The sequence below is a fragment of the Symphalangus syndactylus genome, chromosome 4 (genome assembly GCF_028878055.3).
Source record: "Symphalangus syndactylus isolate Jambi chromosome 4, NHGRI_mSymSyn1-v2.1_pri, whole genome shotgun sequence".
Taxonomy (NCBI): Eukaryota; Metazoa; Chordata; class Mammalia; order Primates; family Hylobatidae; genus Symphalangus; species Symphalangus syndactylus.
In genome coordinates, this window is record NC_072426.2 from 76,320,761 (window position 1) to 76,338,088 (window position 17,328).

General features: G+C 38.8%; 1 protein-coding gene across 23 annotated transcripts in view; it reads left to right on the forward strand.

Annotated features, from left to right (window-relative positions):
* CREM (cAMP responsive element modulator) overlaps nucleotides 1–17,328 on the forward strand; it is a 91,647-nt gene that overhangs the window by 44,006 nt on the left and 30,313 nt on the right. For 17 of the 23 annotated variants that reach the window (XM_055275137.2, XM_055275129.2, XM_055275128.2 and 14 more), the window contains 2 exons: nucleotides 12,334–12,431; nucleotides 12,579–12,721. The exons of 2 other annotated variants lie outside the window; for them this stretch is intronic. In XM_055275137.2, the coding sequence (XP_055131112.1) occupies nucleotides 12,334–12,431; nucleotides 12,579–12,721 (241 nt within the window). Of the gene's footprint in view, nucleotides 1–649; nucleotides 652–4,627; nucleotides 4,748–9,045; nucleotides 9,168–9,314; nucleotides 9,462–12,333; nucleotides 12,432–12,578; nucleotides 13,296–17,328 lie in introns of those variants that run through there. 4 more of the 23 variants (XM_055275127.2, XM_055275145.2, XM_055275134.2 and 1 more) reach the window with 4 other exon arrangements.

The following is a 17,328-nucleotide window of genomic DNA, read 5'->3' on the forward strand; positions in this document are numbered from 1 at the left end:
CTACTTACATATTATGAATAAAGCAATTGTAATACTTTGTAGATTCCTCCTTGTTAATATTACAAGGGTCTTCTTTTTTTTTGAGACTGAGTCTCACTCTGTTACCCAGGCTGTAGTGCAATGGCATGATCTCGGCGCACCGCAACCTCTGCTTCCTGGGTTCAAGTGATTCTCCTGCCTTATCCTCCCAAGTAGCTGGGATTATAGGCATGTGCCACCACACCTGGCTAATTTTTATATTTTTGTTAGAGACAGGGTTTCACCATGTTGGCCAGGCTGGTCTTGAACTCCTGACCCGAAATGATCCGTCCATTCTCAGCCTCCCAAAGTGCTGGGATTACAGGTATGTGCCACTGTGCCCAGCCTTCTTCTTCTTCTTTTTTTTTTTTAAGACACACTCTCGCTCTGTTGCCGAGGCTGAAGTGCAGTGGTGTGATCTCAGCTCACTGCAACTTCCGCCTTCCAGGTTCAAGCAATTCTCATGCCTCAGCCTCCCCAGTTGCTGGGATTACAGGCGCATGCTACCACACCTGGCTAATTTTTGTATTTTTAGTAGAGATGGGGCTTCACCATGTTGGCCAGGTTGGTCTTGAACTCCTGACCTCAATCGATCTGCCCACCTTGGCCTCCCAAAGTGTTGGGATTACAGGCGTGTGCCACTGCGCCTGGCCTCAGATGTTTATTTCTTATCTGGGCTCTAATCCAATAACCAGTCCCCTAATTCTCCTTGCCTATTGAACATTTCTACCTGGTGGTCCTGTTGTTGCCCTGCCATTTTAGGGGCCTAGGCTCCCCAAAACTGAATCCATCACCTTGCACAAATCAAAAAAGATGCTTCTTTATTTACCTATTTTGTCTTTGGGGATATCATGCATGCTATTGGATCTTTCATTGACCTTATTCCCTCTGTGCCATCTGTGTACCATACCCTACTTCACAGGCAGCGATGTACTCAGCTATAGCCCCCCACACACAGTATAATAATAGTGCTAAGATGTTAAGGGTAGGAAGCCATGTGAATTTTTTTAATGGATAATAATGGAGTTTAACCTTTTTTTTTTTTTATCATTTTACTTTAAGTTCTAGGGTACATGTGCACAACGTGCAGGTTTGTTACATATGTATACATGTGCCGTGTTGGTGTGCTGCACCCATTAACTCGTCATTTAGCATTAGGTATATCTCCTAATGCTATCCCTCCTCCCTCCCCCCACGCCACGACAGGCTCCGATGTGTGATGTTCCCCTTCCTGTGTCCAAGTGTTCTCACTGTTCAATTCCCACCTATGAGTGAGAACATGCAGTGTTTGGTTTTCTGTCTTTGTGATAGTTTGCTGAGAATGATGGTTTCCAGCGTCATCCATGTCCCTACAAAGGACATGAACTCATCGTTTTTTATGGCTGCATAGTATTCCATGGTGTATATGTGCTACATTTTCTTAATCCAGTCTATCATTGTTGGACATTTGGGTTGGTTCCAAGTCTTTGCTGTTGTGAATAGTGCTGCAATAAACGTATGTGTGCATGTGTCTTTATAGCAGCATGATTTATAATCCTTTGGGTATATACCCAGTAATGGGATGGCTGGGTCAAATGGTATTTCTAGTTCTAGATCCTTGAGGAATCGCCACACTGTCTTCCACAATGATTGAACTAGTTTACAGTCCCACCAACAGTGTAAAAGTGTTCCTATTTCTCCACCTCCTTTCCAGCACCTGTTGTTTCCTGACTTTTTAATGATCGCCATTCTAACTGGTGTGAGATGGTATCTCATTGTGGTTTAGATTTGCATTTCTCTGATGGCCAGTGATGATGAGCATTTTTTCATGTGTCTATTGGCCACATAAATGTCTTCTTTTGAGAAGTGTCTGTTCATATCCTTCGCCCACTTTTTGATGGGGTGGTTTGTTTTTTTTCTTGTAAATTTGTTTAAGTTCTTTGTAGATTCTGGATATTAGCCCTTTGTCAGATGAGTAGATTGCAAAATTTTTTTCCCATTCTATAGGTTGCCAGTTCACTCTGATGATAGTTTCTTTTGCTGTGCAGAAGCTCTTTAGATTCCATTTGTCAATTTTGGCTTTGTTGCCATTGCTTTTTATGTTTTAGACATGAAGTCCTTGCCCATGGCTATGTCCTGAATGGTATTGCCTAGGTTTTCTTCTAGGGTTTTTATGGTTTTAGGTCTAACATTTAAGTCTTTAATCCATCTTGAATTAAGTTTCGTACAAGGTGTAAGGAAAAGATCCAGTTTCAGCATTTTACATATGGCTAGCCAGTTTTCCCAGCACCATTAATTAAATAGGGAATCCTTTTCCCATTTCTTGTTTTTGTCAGGTTTGTCAAAGATCAGATGGTTGTAGATGTGTGATTTCTGAGGGCTCTGTTCTGTTGCATTGGTCTATATCTTTGTTTTGGTACCAGTACCATGCTGTTTTGGTTACTGTAGCCTTGTAGTATAGTTTGAAGTCAGGTAACGTGATGCCTCCAGCTTTGTTCTTTTGGCTTAGGATTGTCTTGGCAATGTGGGCTCTTTTTGGGTTCCATATGAACTTTAAAGTAGTTTTTTCCAATTCTGTGAAGAAAGTCATTGGTAGCCTGATGGGGATGGCATTGAATCTATAAATTACCTTGAGCAGTATGGCCATTTTCATGATATTGATTCTTCCTATTCATGAGCATGAATGTTCTTCCATTTGTTTGTGTCCTCTTTTATTTCATTGAGCAGTGGTTTGTAGTTCTCCTTGAAGAGGTCCTTCACATCCCTTGTAAGTTGGATTCCTAGGTATTTTATTCTCTTTGAAGCAATTGTGAATGGGAGTTCACTCATGATTCGGCTCTCTGTCTGTTATGGGTGTATAAGAATGCTTGTGATTTTTGCACATTGATTTTGTATCCTGAGACTTTGCTGAAGTTGCTTATCAGCTTAAGGAGATTTTGGGCTGAGACGATGGGGTTTTCTAGATATACAATCATGTCATCTGCAAACAGGGACAATTTGACCTCTTTTCCTAATTGAATACCCTTTATTTCTTTCTTCTGCCTGATTGCCCTTTCCAGAACTTCCAACACTATGTTGAATAGGAGTGGTGAGAGAGGGCATCCCTGTCTTATGCCAGTTTTCAAAGGGAATGCTTCCCATTTTTGCCCATTCAGTATGATATTGGCCGTGGGTTTGTCATAAGTAGCTCTTATTATTTTGAGATATGTCCCATCAGTACCTAATTTATTGAGAGTTTTTAGCATGAAGGGTTGTTGAATTTTGTCAAAGGCCTTTTCTGCATCTATTGAGATAATCATGTGGTTTTTGTCTTTGTTTCTGTTTATATGCTGGATTACGTTTATTGATTTGCATATGTTGAACCAGCCTTGCATCCCAGGGATGAAGCCCACTTGATCATGGTGGAGAAGCTTTTTTTTTTTTTTTTTTTTGAGACAGAGTCTCGCTCTCTCGCCCAAGCTGGAGTGCAGTGGCATGATATTTGCTCACTGCAAGCTCCGCCTCCCGGGTTCACACCATTCTCCTGCTTCAGCCTCTCTAGTAGCTGGGACTACAGGCGCCCACCACACCCGGCTAATTTTTTTTGTATTTTTTAGTAGAAACAGGGTTTCACCATGTTAGCCAGGATGGTCTCGATCTCCTGAACTCGTGATCCGCCTGCCTCAGGCTCCCAAAGTGCTGGGATTACAGGCGTGAGCCACCGTGCCCGACCGGATAAGCTTTTTGACGTGCTGCTGGATTCAGTTTGCCAGTATTTTACTGAGGATTTTTGCATCGATGATCATCAGGGATATTGTTCTAAAATTCTCTTTTTTTGTTGTGTCTCTGCCAGGCTTTGGTATCGGGATGATGCTGGCCTCATAAGATGAGTTAGGGAGGATTCCCTATTTTTCTATTGATTGGAATAGTTTCAGAAGGAATGGTACCAGCTCCTCTGTGTACCTCTGGTAGAATTCAACTGTGAATCCATCTGGTCCTGGACTTTTTTTGGTTGGTAGGCTATTAATTATTGCCTCAGTTTCAGAGTCTGTTATTGGTCTATTGAGGGATTCAACTTCTTCCTGGTTTAGTCTTGGGAGGGTATATGTGTCGAATTTATCCATTTCTTCTAGATTTTCTAGTTTATTTGCGTAGAGGTGTTTATAGTATTCTCTGATGGTAGTTTGTATTTCTGTGGGATCGGTGGTGATATCCCCTTTATCATGTTTTATTGCATCTATTTGATTCTTCTGTCTTTTCTTCTTTATTGGAGTTTAACCTATTAACTCTACCAGTATAATTATAAGCTTGACGCTCTTGCTTATAAGTTTTGGCCAAACCAGTGAGAATGTAGAATGATAGTTCTCCAGATCTAAGGGTTTTCTTTTTTAAAAGGAGACATTTGAATTCTACCTCCAGATGCATCATTTGTGCAGGTTCTCAGCCTTTATTTTAGCATTTTAATGAAAAAATTGTCTTATGAGCTTTTGGCCTGCCTAGAGTTTGGACATACAGAAGTTTCCTTGTAGTTACAGAATCTGTATAACCCATCTCCAGAATTGTAAGGATATGGTTTATGTTAGTGGGTACAAGTTCTTTAAGTTCTTTTTCTGCAGCAGGTATTCTTGACCAAGCCTTTTTTTTTGTTGAGACAGTCTTGCCCTGTCATCCAGGCTGGAGTGCAGTGGCATGATCTCAGCTCACTGCGACCTCCACCTCCTGGGTTCAAGAAATTCTCATGCCTCAGCCTTCTGAGTAGCTGGGATTACAGGTGCGCACAACCACACCTGGCTAATTTTTGTATTTTTAGTAGAGAGGGGGTTTTACCATATTGGCCAGGCTGGTCTTGAACTCCTGACCTCAGGTGATCCACCTGCCTTGGCCTCCTGAAGTGCTGGGATTACAGTCATGAGGACTTAGCCATTTTTGATAGAGCTATTGTTTAATTAAAATTCTGAGAATTGTACTTGAAAGATGATTAAAGCAATGTAAAGGATGATTTATGCCTATCAGATGCCCATGAATCTTTGTTGAATTGTTTTTCTGTTCTCCAGAATAATCTGATTTCTTTGAAGCTGGGCATTTCCCCACAAAAAATGAAGGTGGACATCACCTGCCATCTCAACCCACAGGTCTAGGTTGTGAGAATACTTGTAGGACCCCTGGGTTTCCCCCGCTATAGTTTCAAGTTCATTGTCTTCAGATACTTTATTCTATGTATTTGGAAAAAAGAGTAAAACATTGAGAGGCACTGGGATCTGACAAGCTTTGGGAGCTCCTTAATTCTAAAAAGAAAATTATTTTGATTTGAGAAAATGTAATATCTTCAGAAATTTCCACCACCCAGCTATGTGACTGCATTTTTTAAAAAGGAAAGGAACAGAGAGGAAAATCAAGTCACTCTACCCTCCTTACTTACCTGTGGATTGTCCCTACACAAGGTGGTGGGTGAGAGAAGTGGTGGTGGAGCACTGTGTCCTCCAGAGAGCTCAGTCTGGAATTTGGCAGTAAAGATCATGTCCCAATTTCCTGAGCTGATGGGATAGAAACTGGTCAGTGAAGTCTTCTCTTTGTGTTAATTTTTTTTCCTTTGTTTTCTTTTGTTTTATGTAGTTATAAAGCATAATTTCTATTTTGCCAATCTCTGACATATGGGCTCTGTCAGGGTTACTGGATATGTTTATTTTGTCTCTGCTGCTCTATTGGAGCTGAAATCTCAGCCTGTCTGAGCAGTTCTTTAAGCTGAAAGCCAGGGTGTGGGGGCTAGATTAGTGTGGATTAGCTGTTTTCAAAGTGTGGTGTGCAGAACCCTGGGGGTGACTCTGAGACACTTTCATGAGGCTTGCTAGGTCAAAACCATTTTTACAGTAATGCTGAGATGTTCTTTTTCTTTTTCTCTGTTTTGATATCCGCACTGATGGTGCAAAAATAGTGGTGGTGGGGGAGTGGTAAATTGTTGGGTGCCTTAACAAGTCAGTGACACAAACTGTATTAGTATTAACTGTATTCTTCACTGCCATCCACTTGCAGTTTTTTTCAAAGTCAGTTTTACTTAAGAATATCTTTGATGAAGCAGTAAAAATTACCATTGCATTAAATCTTGACTCTGAGTACATGCTGTTTTGATATTCTGTGTCCTGAAGTGGGACAGCTGCAGAAAGCCCCCCCTGCTGCATCCTGAAGACCCATGGTGTTCTTGAGGAAAAGCACGTGTGTTATTTGAGTGCTAAGATGAATTAGCTGCCTGTTTTTCCACAGAACATAATTTTCTTCAAAAGAATGACTAATTGCCAAATGATGGCTATTCAAACTTGAAGACATTTCCTCAAAAACAAATGAAGTGAGCTTGTCAGTTCAAGGAAAACAACTCATGGTGTTTATTGTCACAAGCTTTTAAGCCAAAACTTTGAATTTTGGAAAATCTGCATCTGCCATTGTGAGCTTGACAATATTCATAGTTTTCTGATCAAACTGGTTATACTTTAATGAAATGTGATTTATAATACTGTGTCATGAAATGTGTCCACGTTTGGAAGATCTCCTGAACTCAGTGAGCCAGTATTTTCCAAATGAATACTTCAGGATGTTACAAAATCTTACGTGGGTAAAAGATTCATCCAAACTACAAGACAGATCAATGGATTTTAATGTAACTGATACAGTCTCAGATTGTATGTTGCAATTAACCCTTAAGAGAACCAGTTGTCAAGTTTTAGTGTATCAATGAAGAATATCCATGATTTTCTACAGAAGCTATTATAATATTCCTCCCTTTTTCTAACACGAGTCTTTGTGAGGCCCAGATTTTCTTCACATACCAACTAAAGCAACATATTGCAACAGATTCAGTGTAGAAGTAGATATGAGAATCTGGCTGTCTTCAGTTAAACCTGACATTAAAGTAATTTGTAAAAATGTACAACAGTACTACTCTTCTCATTTTTTTGAAAATGTAATCATTTTTCATAAAATGTTATTTATGGTAGCACATATTTATTATTTTAAAATAAGTTACTATTTTTAAAATTTCTGTTTTAATTTCCAATATGTTAAATATCAACAGATATAACCAGTGGTGTGCACAGCTGGCTTGTACTAGTGAAAGCCAATTGTATAATCTTTATCTGGCTTTGTGTTCAACGTCATCCATTGGCAGCTTGAAATCAGGCATAGTAGGAGTATTTACATCACAGAAGTAAGCAAATGCTACAAGTCAGTGTTCCTCCTTCTTAAGATCTAGTTAAGTGTTTACCAGCCCTCTACTGAGTATAAATCACAGAAACAAAAGTTCTTTGAGGTCATCAGTAATTTTTAAGAGTGTAAAGATGCCCTGAGACTAAAATATTTGAGAATCAGTTGTGAGGAGAAAGAGTTATCTTTTGAGAGTTAGTCACCATAGAGGTGGTTGCCTTTTTATAATTCATAGAGGGTTGCCTTTTGTGCCATAAACATTTGTAGAATAAATCCAATGTTTTGAAACTTGTAGTTGTTAAATCTACTGGTTCCATAATGGGATGATGTCTTTCTTTTCCCTGGAATCTAAACTGGATGATAATACTCTGGGGGTAGGTGAGCTGAATTTTCCCTGTAGGCTACATATTGGTTCCCTCTGTCCTGGTTTCACACTATCTGTCCAACTGTTATCTAGGTTTAGATCAAGCCTTCACTCAAGCTCTGGCATCTACACAAAGCCCTCACTTACTTACTGTTTGGGCCCATACTGATCTTTCTATTCTGTACTCCTGTGATATTCACGGCCTCTAAAATGGAGCAATTTGTTCTATACTATTTGGTGTGCCATTGTTTCTTAGGTGCTAGTTTTATTAATTCTATTTTCTAATAGTGCACCTAGTACAATGCTTAACACCTAGGTTCTCTTACACGGATAAAACATGTTTTAACTTTTGGATTGCCAGAGAAGTTTATTTTCCAAGGGAATGATGATGTAAATAAATCTTAGTTATTTGTTATAAACCCAGTTTTTAATAATTCTTTTCAGATATTAATATAAGTTGGAAATCATTGGTGTTCTTCAAAGTGAAGTCACACACAAAGTCTTCCTTGAAAAAATTGTTTTAAATGCTGTGGTTCTACTACCGCTCATGATAGACACTGGTGACTTATTTCCAAGGTCTTTGACTCTTAAGTAAGTCATAATGAATAGTGAATCTTAGTAAAATGAGGCAAAGTTTCTGCAATTATGCTAGCCTATAGGACAGAGTTGTTTACTAATTAGAAAACCTGGCAGGTTTTGAGTCCAGAGGAGTGGTTAGTATCGTGTTTTTCTGGTAGAGATCTCTGTTGAAGAAACTCAGGGAAGTAGTGAGGAGATGGCTGTTGTGCTGATCTCTGCCCAAAGTTAAGTGATAGTTCTGGCCTCTCTGGATGCTTTAGCTAGGGAGAGGAAAAGTGTCCAGAGGCCTCACCAGCCTTCAAGGCATGAGCTTTCTCTGGGTCAGAGACACCAGGGGCTTGAAAGGTCCTGGAATTTCTTCGGCCTATGCCTTTTTAGTTATTATGAGGGCATAGCAGTGACTGTGATTTTTATCAGTCTAGAGACAAAGCATCAGCTCACATCCAGAGTAACACTAGAATATCATATGTCACACATTTAATAAAAATAATTCACTGGCCGGGTGTGGTGGCTCACGCCTGTAATCCCAGCACTTTGGGAGGCCAAGGCGGGCAGATCACAAGGTCAGGAAATCAAGACCATCCTGGCTAACATGGTGAAACCCCGTCTCTACTAAAAATACAAAAAATTAGCTGGGCGTGGTGGCGGGCGCCTGTAGTCCCAGCTACTCAGGAGGCTGAGGCAGGAGAATGGTGTGAACCCGGGAGGTGGAGCTTGCAGGGAGCCAAGATCACGCCACTGCACTCCAGCCTGGGCGACAGAGCGAGACTCCGTCTCAAAATAACAACAACAACAACAACAAAAAGAACCATATTTAACTTCTATCTCCAATTTCTCTGAAGAAGTTAGAGAGGGTAGTTTATACTCTGGCCTAAGAAAGGCTTCACTGTTAGTACGCATGAGGTCGTAGTGAGGTAGTTTAACTGCTTTGGAACTTTGTGCTTGGAACATTCTTAGCCACCGAAGTATGGGCACCAAAAGCTATAAGGAGCATGTGTTCCTTAATATCTGTCAGATCAGAAAATGACTGTTCCAGGACAGTAGCCACCTCCTGATGGTAAGTATCCTAGATGGTTTGTCATTTCTCAGCAGCAGGAAAAAGAGAAGTAGGCCAGCCATATTAGTGAGTGGTATTACTTAAAAATAGCAAAAACAATAACAACAAAGATCCAGCTTTAATCCTCATTGGTGATCATTTTGGCAGGTTTCTGTGGCTGGATCAGGCACAGGAAGAGGCTCCCTAGCTGTAACTCTAGTGCAGTTACCTTCGGGCCAAACTATACATGTCCAGGGAGTAATTCAGACACCACAGCCACTGGTTATTCAGTCACCACAAATACACACTGTTCAGGTTAGCTTCCTTCCTGGATGGTTTTGTCTTTGACTTTCTCGAGCCATTTTTTTCCTCTTTCACTAATTCATTTATCATTTTACTTTATGAAGTGCTTATGTGCAAATCTTTTTATTAGATATTTGGAGGAATCTCTTTTCCTTGCGTAAGGTGCAATGTGTCCTGCTAGGTACGTAGGTTTCACTTCAGAGCTGCAGCTTTGTTGTCAGCTCTTCATTTGGGGACTGAGTAATTGTAGATGAGCAGTTCATGTCTTCTTCACATTGTTCTGTGTTCAAACTCAGATTTATTTAGCAATGCTCCCCAAGGGTTCTGAAAAATATTTTGAGGGTGCTTCAGAGAAGATGTCTGATAAACACAGTAATATAAAGATTCTGGTGCTGATGCTGTTTTCCTTTTTTTTTTTTTTTTTTTTTTTTTTGAGACGGAGTCTCACTTTGTCGCCCAGGCTGGAGGGCAGTGGCATGATCTCGGGCCACTGCAAGCTCCGCCTCCCAGGTTCACGCCATTCTCCTGCCTCAGCCTCCCGAGTAGCTGGGACTACAGGCGCCCGCCACTATGCGTGGCTAATTTTTTTTGTATTTTTAGTAGAGACAGGGTTTCACCGTGTTAGCCAGGATGGTCTGGATCTCCTGACCTCGTGATCCGCCCATCTCAGCTTCCCAAAGTGCTGGGATTACAGGCGTGAGCCACCGCGCCCAGCCAGTGCTGATGCTGTTTTCATGAATAATCACCTTAGTAGGTAGATATAAATTTATAATCACCTTAATAGGTAGATACAAATTTATTTTAAATTCGGTATACATAATTCTTAGTAAGATATTATTGATGTATCCCTCTCGATTAAACCTTGGCTTTTGTAGATATGATTATTATTGTGGTTGTGATCCAAAGCTGTATTTTACCCTTAACATTTCTTGAAGTTAAAACATTTTTTCTATCAATAGTTATTAAGTATGCATTTTTTAAAGTATACATCTTAATTACTGAATTTATTTTTGTTCCTTTTTAAGGTCAGTTATTATCCTTTAAATGCTGAAATTATTTGAACCTAATTGATGACAAAAAAAATCTGTGAGGAAAATGGAGACACGTATACATAGTGTAGTCCTTTTCCTGCATGTTCAAGTAGTTTATCATAGTAGAATGATGAGAGTGGCGACAAGATATCTGATGTGACAAATTCACATACATTAAAAGCTTGATTATCTTTATGGCATGGGTATCTTCTCCTGTGTTGCCCAGAAGTGTAAGAATAATTCTCATCATTTTTTTTTTTTTCCTGTGATGGTCCCTGATTCCAAGAGTTTCTAACTCTTTCTGACACTAATTATAAAACAAGAAAGTCTTTCCAACCTCTTCTTTGTTTTATGACTTTTATTGGGGTCCTCATATTTCTACTTAGTTTTAACCTGGCTGGTATTGGAAGAAAGTATTGTCTATTATTATTATTTATTATTTAATAGAGACAGAATTCTCAGTATGTTACCCAGGTTGGTGTTGAGGCCCTGGCCTCAAGTGATTCTCTTGCCTCAGTCTTCCAAAGTCCTGGGATTACAGATGTGAGCCACAGCACCCGGCTGAAAGAAAGTATTCTCTTATATTCAGTAGACTTTGTTTGGATTTTGTTAAGTGAATGATTTAATTGTCCTTGTAGAAAGAGGTGCCAGTGGATCTTGTCCTAGAATACTTACGTGTTGGATCATGGTCAAGCCACTTAATCTCTCTGCATGAACTTTAATTTTCACCTTTCTAAAATAGATAAATTAATAGCCTACCTCACCTAAGGGAGTTGTTATGATTCTATGATGGATGTGTGACAGCCCGGTATAAAATGATAAATATTTAATATTTGGTGGTGATATATGATTATCTGAGCCAACAACATTTTTTCAGTCAGTTCTGTTGATTGGGTGTGTGTGCTTATGTGTGGGGCGTTCATGAGCAAAGACACAGAGTCATATGTGGAGGTGAATATACACCTCTGTGTACTTTGGGAAGTATATATTCTTGCTTGCATTGTTGATATTTTAATAAGCACTTTAGATTTTGTCCAAATCAATTTCCCATGTAATTACAATATGAAGTGAGTTTTGTAAACTCTGCTACCCTAGGCCCTCAAAGTATTAATAATTGATTGAATATATCGAAAGCAGTCATGTTGTTGAAGAGATTATTTTAGTTTTCTGACTTCTTTAATAATCATATCACTGTATTATTACTTGACTTGAAAAATGCAGTCATGCTTAAAACTCTGATCTTTCTCTTAAGGAGAAATTCTTTATTTGGATCTTCAAGACTCACCGCCACCAAGCCCTAACTTACTGCTTGTAATAGAAATCCTGATTTTACCCAGGCTTGCTTACTGCCTTGCTTATCTACTTCAATATTCTGTCTTGGGCCTATCTGATGGCTAATGTGAAGACCCAGCTCACGCCAGTGCCAGCTGTGAGAGTGTGGGGAGAGCAGTGTGATCCCGGAGCTCTCTTCTGCATTGGCCCCTCACTGGCTCCCTCCTGGATCCGTAGGAGCACTTTCAGGTTGAGGAGCTTAGGTCTTGGGTATTTTACATTTTGTTCTTTCCTGCAATGCCTCATTTGACATCCCAACCACTCTTTCCCTAGTATTTCTGTAGTATAGAGTACCCGTATCATTCCTTTCCACACACATTTGTTTTATAACTGAAATGTTCGTGTCTGCGCTTCCTTTCTTGAGCCAGCCTCCTTTAGTGCAGATTCACTGTGTTCTATTGCTCAGTTGCTTCCACAGCGCCTGGCTCAGTGCTGCACATGCAGACTCTTAGCTTCAATTTTTTGAATGAGGGAAAAGAGCATATATTTTATGATACATTTCGGAAAATCTTGTATTATAGGTAGCAACAATTGCAGAGACAGATGAATCTGCCGAATCAGAAGGTGTAATTGATTCTCATAAGCGTAGAGAAATCCTTTCACGAAGACCCTCTTATAGGTAAGTTAACCAAATTTCTTAATGTAAAGATACTTTTTCCAAAATGGTAGAATAATTATACATCAAATCAATTCTTCCTTTATAGCTTTTCTGTTTTAAGTCTCATTCATGTATCTTAGTGACTTACATTGTTAAATTGTATTTTAGGAAAATACTGAACGAACTGTCCTCTGATGTGCCTGGTGTTCCCAAGATTGAAGAAGAAAGATCAGAGGAAGAAGGAACACCACCTAACATTGCTACCATGGCAGTACCAACTAGCATATATCAGACTAGCACGGGGCAATACAGTATGTATGCTGCAATTTGATATGATACAGTGCTAGCTTTAAGTCTTCTCAGTTATATTGAAGCAACTCAGGTTTTGGCATTAAATTGTTCCATTTTAAAATGCATCATTAATACCTAAACTGTATCATAGAATGAAAGTATATGTTAAAAAGTGAGATATTTGTATTGACAGCTGTCATATAATTTTGAAAAGTAAAAATTTTGACTGCTGAATATAGAAGAAAATTTTGGGGTAAAAATAAAGGGAGAATTTTTCCTATTTACATGTTTATATTAATCTCTAGTAAAACATTGTTTTTGTTGTCTTTATGATGCATGCAAACATAAATGTCTGTATTTCATTCTTGTTGGCTTTTATTACCCACAATTACATACTATACTTACTAATCTAAGAGTTTTCTAAAGTATGTTTTCAATGTTTCACTACTCTCTACTCTGTTAATTTGTGCTACAGTTTTTCCTAAAGAGAATGGAAAAATGATTTAATTTTTTAAACTGTAGCAATTGGATAGATAATTTTATTTGAAATTTTACACACTGAAAGCTCTAAATAAACAGATACATTCACATTCAGTCTTGTGCATTTTAATGGACTGTTAATTCTGTGCTTTTTGCTCTGATTAAAGCACTAGTTTTTTTTTCCCGAAAGAAGAATGTTTGATATGTAAAAAAACAAGAGCTAGAAAGAAAAGAAAAAGGAGGAGAAAGGATAGGGATATCACATATCCTAAGCTAGCCCCTTAGGTACTGGAATAATGTGATATTCCTGTCCTTTCTGAAGTATAAATTGTCCATGGAAATTGTCTAAATCAATTTCCCATGTAATTATAATATGAAGTAAAGTGAGTTTTGTAAACTCTGCTACCCTAGGCCCTCAAAGTAATTGACCGAATATATTGACAGCAGTCATGTTGTTGAAGAGATTCATGATTTTAGTTTTCTGACTTTAAAAAGAGCTACTTAGGTACTGGAATATATGTGATATTAAATAATGTGGTTATCCAAATAAGGTATTAAGATTTTAGATATATTCTTTGTTTTTCCTTTAAAAAGTAGCAATACCAAAAAAAGAAAACTCAAGTCTTAATTTAAGTCCTGGCTACTAAAACAGGCTATAGTCTTTAATGTATGAGAAGACTTTATATAGTCATTATTTTTGTGGAGCTTTTTAGAGTTTTTCTTGTAGCAGTGGTAGATTTGCAGTAGTAAACTATTACATACATTCTCGTTGGTAATTGAGGGGAATTCCTACCATGATACCTAGCAGATCCGGGATGTAGTGTATTCACACGTTTGACAGGGCACCCAGTAGACTTGTCCAAAGTCAGTGTTAGGAAAAGAAAACTCCCCACCATCCATAAGAAATAGACCTTGAGGCTTACATTGTCACTTTTATTACTTCTCTCGTTTACATGCTCTTTTGTCTGGCACACTGGGAATCTCTGGTGGGTTTTAGAACTGTAAAACTGAATATGCCAGCTGATGAGCCTCTACAGCACAGCACGCAGGTTATGAGAGTGCTGAATGCCTCGTCCCTCCGTCGCCAGAGGGGCTGGGCAGGAGCTGCTGGCGCCTCCTGGCTGGTCAGCCCTGGCCTTAAGCAGCTCCATCCGTGGGGTGGGCTGTACACATATCATGTTCGGTTTGTGTAATGACAGGGAAAAGGTTGGAAGTGACTGCTGAAATGACGCTAAGACTTCTCAAAGTGTTGGGAACCACTAAGATGCTGTCATCGTAACATTTCTCTGGCATATCCTAATGCTACTTAGGACTTCTGATAGAAGCAGTGATTCCTTTACAAGTTGATAGGGAAGCAGATGCTGTAGGGTTAACTTGTCTAGATTATTAGCTGAAAATTTGAAATTGTGAAAATGTATGGGGTTGAAGCTGGAGAGGATGTGGGGAAGGAACCATCTTTGTGCCATTTGCAAACTCAATGATCAGAGCAAGAAGCTTTATTAAATTCGCATCTCAGGTTTTAGTCTTTGAAGTGGGAATAATACTAAATTACCAAACTGTGGGGTTCTTGTGAAGACAAAGGGGATAACGGGTAAAAGTAGGGGGAAAAAGAAAAAGACATGCTACTGTTGGCATGAAACAGAGAAATTAAGTTAGGTATACCATTGTCTAATTCATGTTCATTGAACTTTCCCTCCAGCCAGCCCCAATGGCTTCATTCCCTGTGTCCTTGGTGCCTGCTCACAGCAAGGGGCTGGCCTTAAACCTCACTCTGTGTGTCTGTGGGGGGATGAGAGGAGCAGAGTCAGGAATTCTGGTTGAGAACTAGAAAACTGCATCTTTAGAAATTAAATCTTAGGCCAGGTGTGATGGCTCCCACCTGTAATCCCAGCACTTTCGGAGGTCTAGGCATGAGGGTTGCTTGAGGCCAGGACTTTGAGACCAGTCTGGGCAATAGAGTGAGACCTTGTCTCTACAAAAGAATTTTAAAAATTAGCAGGGCGTGGTGGTATGCACTCATCCCAGCTACTCAGGAGGCCGAGGTGGGAGGATTGCCTGAGCCCAGGAGTTTGAGGCTACAGTGAGTTATGATTGCACCACTGCACTGTCCATCCTGGGCAGTGGAGTGAAACTCTGTCTCAAAACAACAAACAAAAAAGACACATCTGTCTATTTACCACATAAGAGGTCATGGACTATTTCTTACTTTGGTTTCTTAATTTGAGCCTATACAGTATGATCCTAGAAATTATTCTGATGAGAAGTTATAGTTCTGTATGTACAGTGTGCAGGTAAAAATTTCCATTTGTTCACACAATGTGAATTTCTTTTGTTAAAAATGCATTTTGGGGACATTTAGTGAAATATATGTAGATAATTCTTTGAGAAGTGAATACTAACAACATTCAGACTTTTTAGAAGACGTTTACTTTAACTGGAAGGTAAACATATACTTACACACACAACATCCATTTTTATTCATCTTATTTCTTATAGAACTAACTTAGCAGATATTAATGCTTAGTGTTGTAGCAGAATGTCTAGAAATGGAAACAATTGCCAGTATCCTTTGGTTTTTGAATAGAGGAACTTATTTTACTAGAATTTCTGGAGATTTTCCTATTTTTTTTCCTTCCCTTTCAGCTGTAAATGTTTTTCTAATGCTCTTTCATAACCTTTTATTATAAAAAATTTTTTTAGGTTTAATTCTTCAGCTTTTATCCATGGATGGCTTTCTCCCAAACTTTGCTTTTATTTCTTTTTTTCCAAGATTAGTATTTTATTAGTTATTTTTAATTTGGAATAATGAGTTAGCTGGTGTTTAAAAGAACTAAATGTGTACCAAAGTTGAAGAAATAAAGTATATTCAAGTTTTCCCATATACAAGCAGTTACATTTTTAATAGTTGAAAGATATTTGGCAGAAGTTGGCCTTATTATATTGACTTACTATTATCACAAAAACTAAAAAGTGAAAGTTGGAATAGGCTACTCCCTGGGGAATAGGAAAAAGAGCATAAAATAGACAGGGATCCATTATTACAACACCAAGTAAGTGAGCTGTACCTGCAGAATCCTCACTGAAAGTACAGATCTTAGTGATAGGTGTGTTGCATAACAGTTGAGCTGGTCGAAGAAAGTCTTTTATCTCAGGAGCATATACCTGAGAGATGGCAGGAGAGAGCTTTAGAATTAACAAAGAATGTTACTTGCTGCATAAGACAGTTAAGATATGCAGTAAATGAGTGAATTTGTAAAAGCAACCGAGGAAATTAAAATGTTTGAAGCTTCCTAATTCATTAAATTTTCTCTTGAAACAAAAGTTACTTAAATCCTCCATCTTACTATACCCAACCTCTTCCTGTACCATAAAGACTATCACCCAAGACTTCAGTTTTTTTTCCCCATAAATGGCCCTTGTCTCTGCTTGTGCCTACTGTATTTTACGAGGAATCTTATTAGAGTATTAACTCATCTTTCTGGAATTCTTATACACGAAAGGTAAGTGGGTCGATCTAAACTGCACCATTATGAAAAGAAAAATGTGAACTTTGTGGACTGCTTATAAGAATTCAGAATTCTCAGGAGGCTCACAAATAAGCACCAATTCAACTTCTTCATAAAGGGAATTAGAACATGATAGGCTTACACATTCGAAAGTTAATCCAGTTGCAGTTCTTAATAGTGACGTTATTTACATTTCTCTAAGGCAACTGTTTCAAAATTTTTTAAGGCACTACTTAATGTAACTCTGGCTTTTAAACTTCGGTGTTGCTATTCTTGTTATAGCGTGATTTAGTCTTCCGTCTGCTATATGCACCTCTTGGCTTTTAAGGTACAGGTACTCATAGGTACTCTCTTATGGTCACTCTGAATTTAAACCTGAGAATTCATTGGAACAAAGGTCTTTTTGCTGCTGTTTTTAAAGTTAATGCAGTGAGATTTCATTTATGAATCTTTCTATTGCAATTTGGAACAAGAGTGGTTTTAAATATAAACATTTACGTGTGTATATATTTTAATTAGCTCATGTGTATAAATTTAGTATTAGAAGTATATAACATGGGCCGGGCGTGATGGTTCACGCCTGTAATCCCAGCACTTTGGGAGGCCGAGGCGGGCAGATCACCTGAGGTCAGGCATTCGAG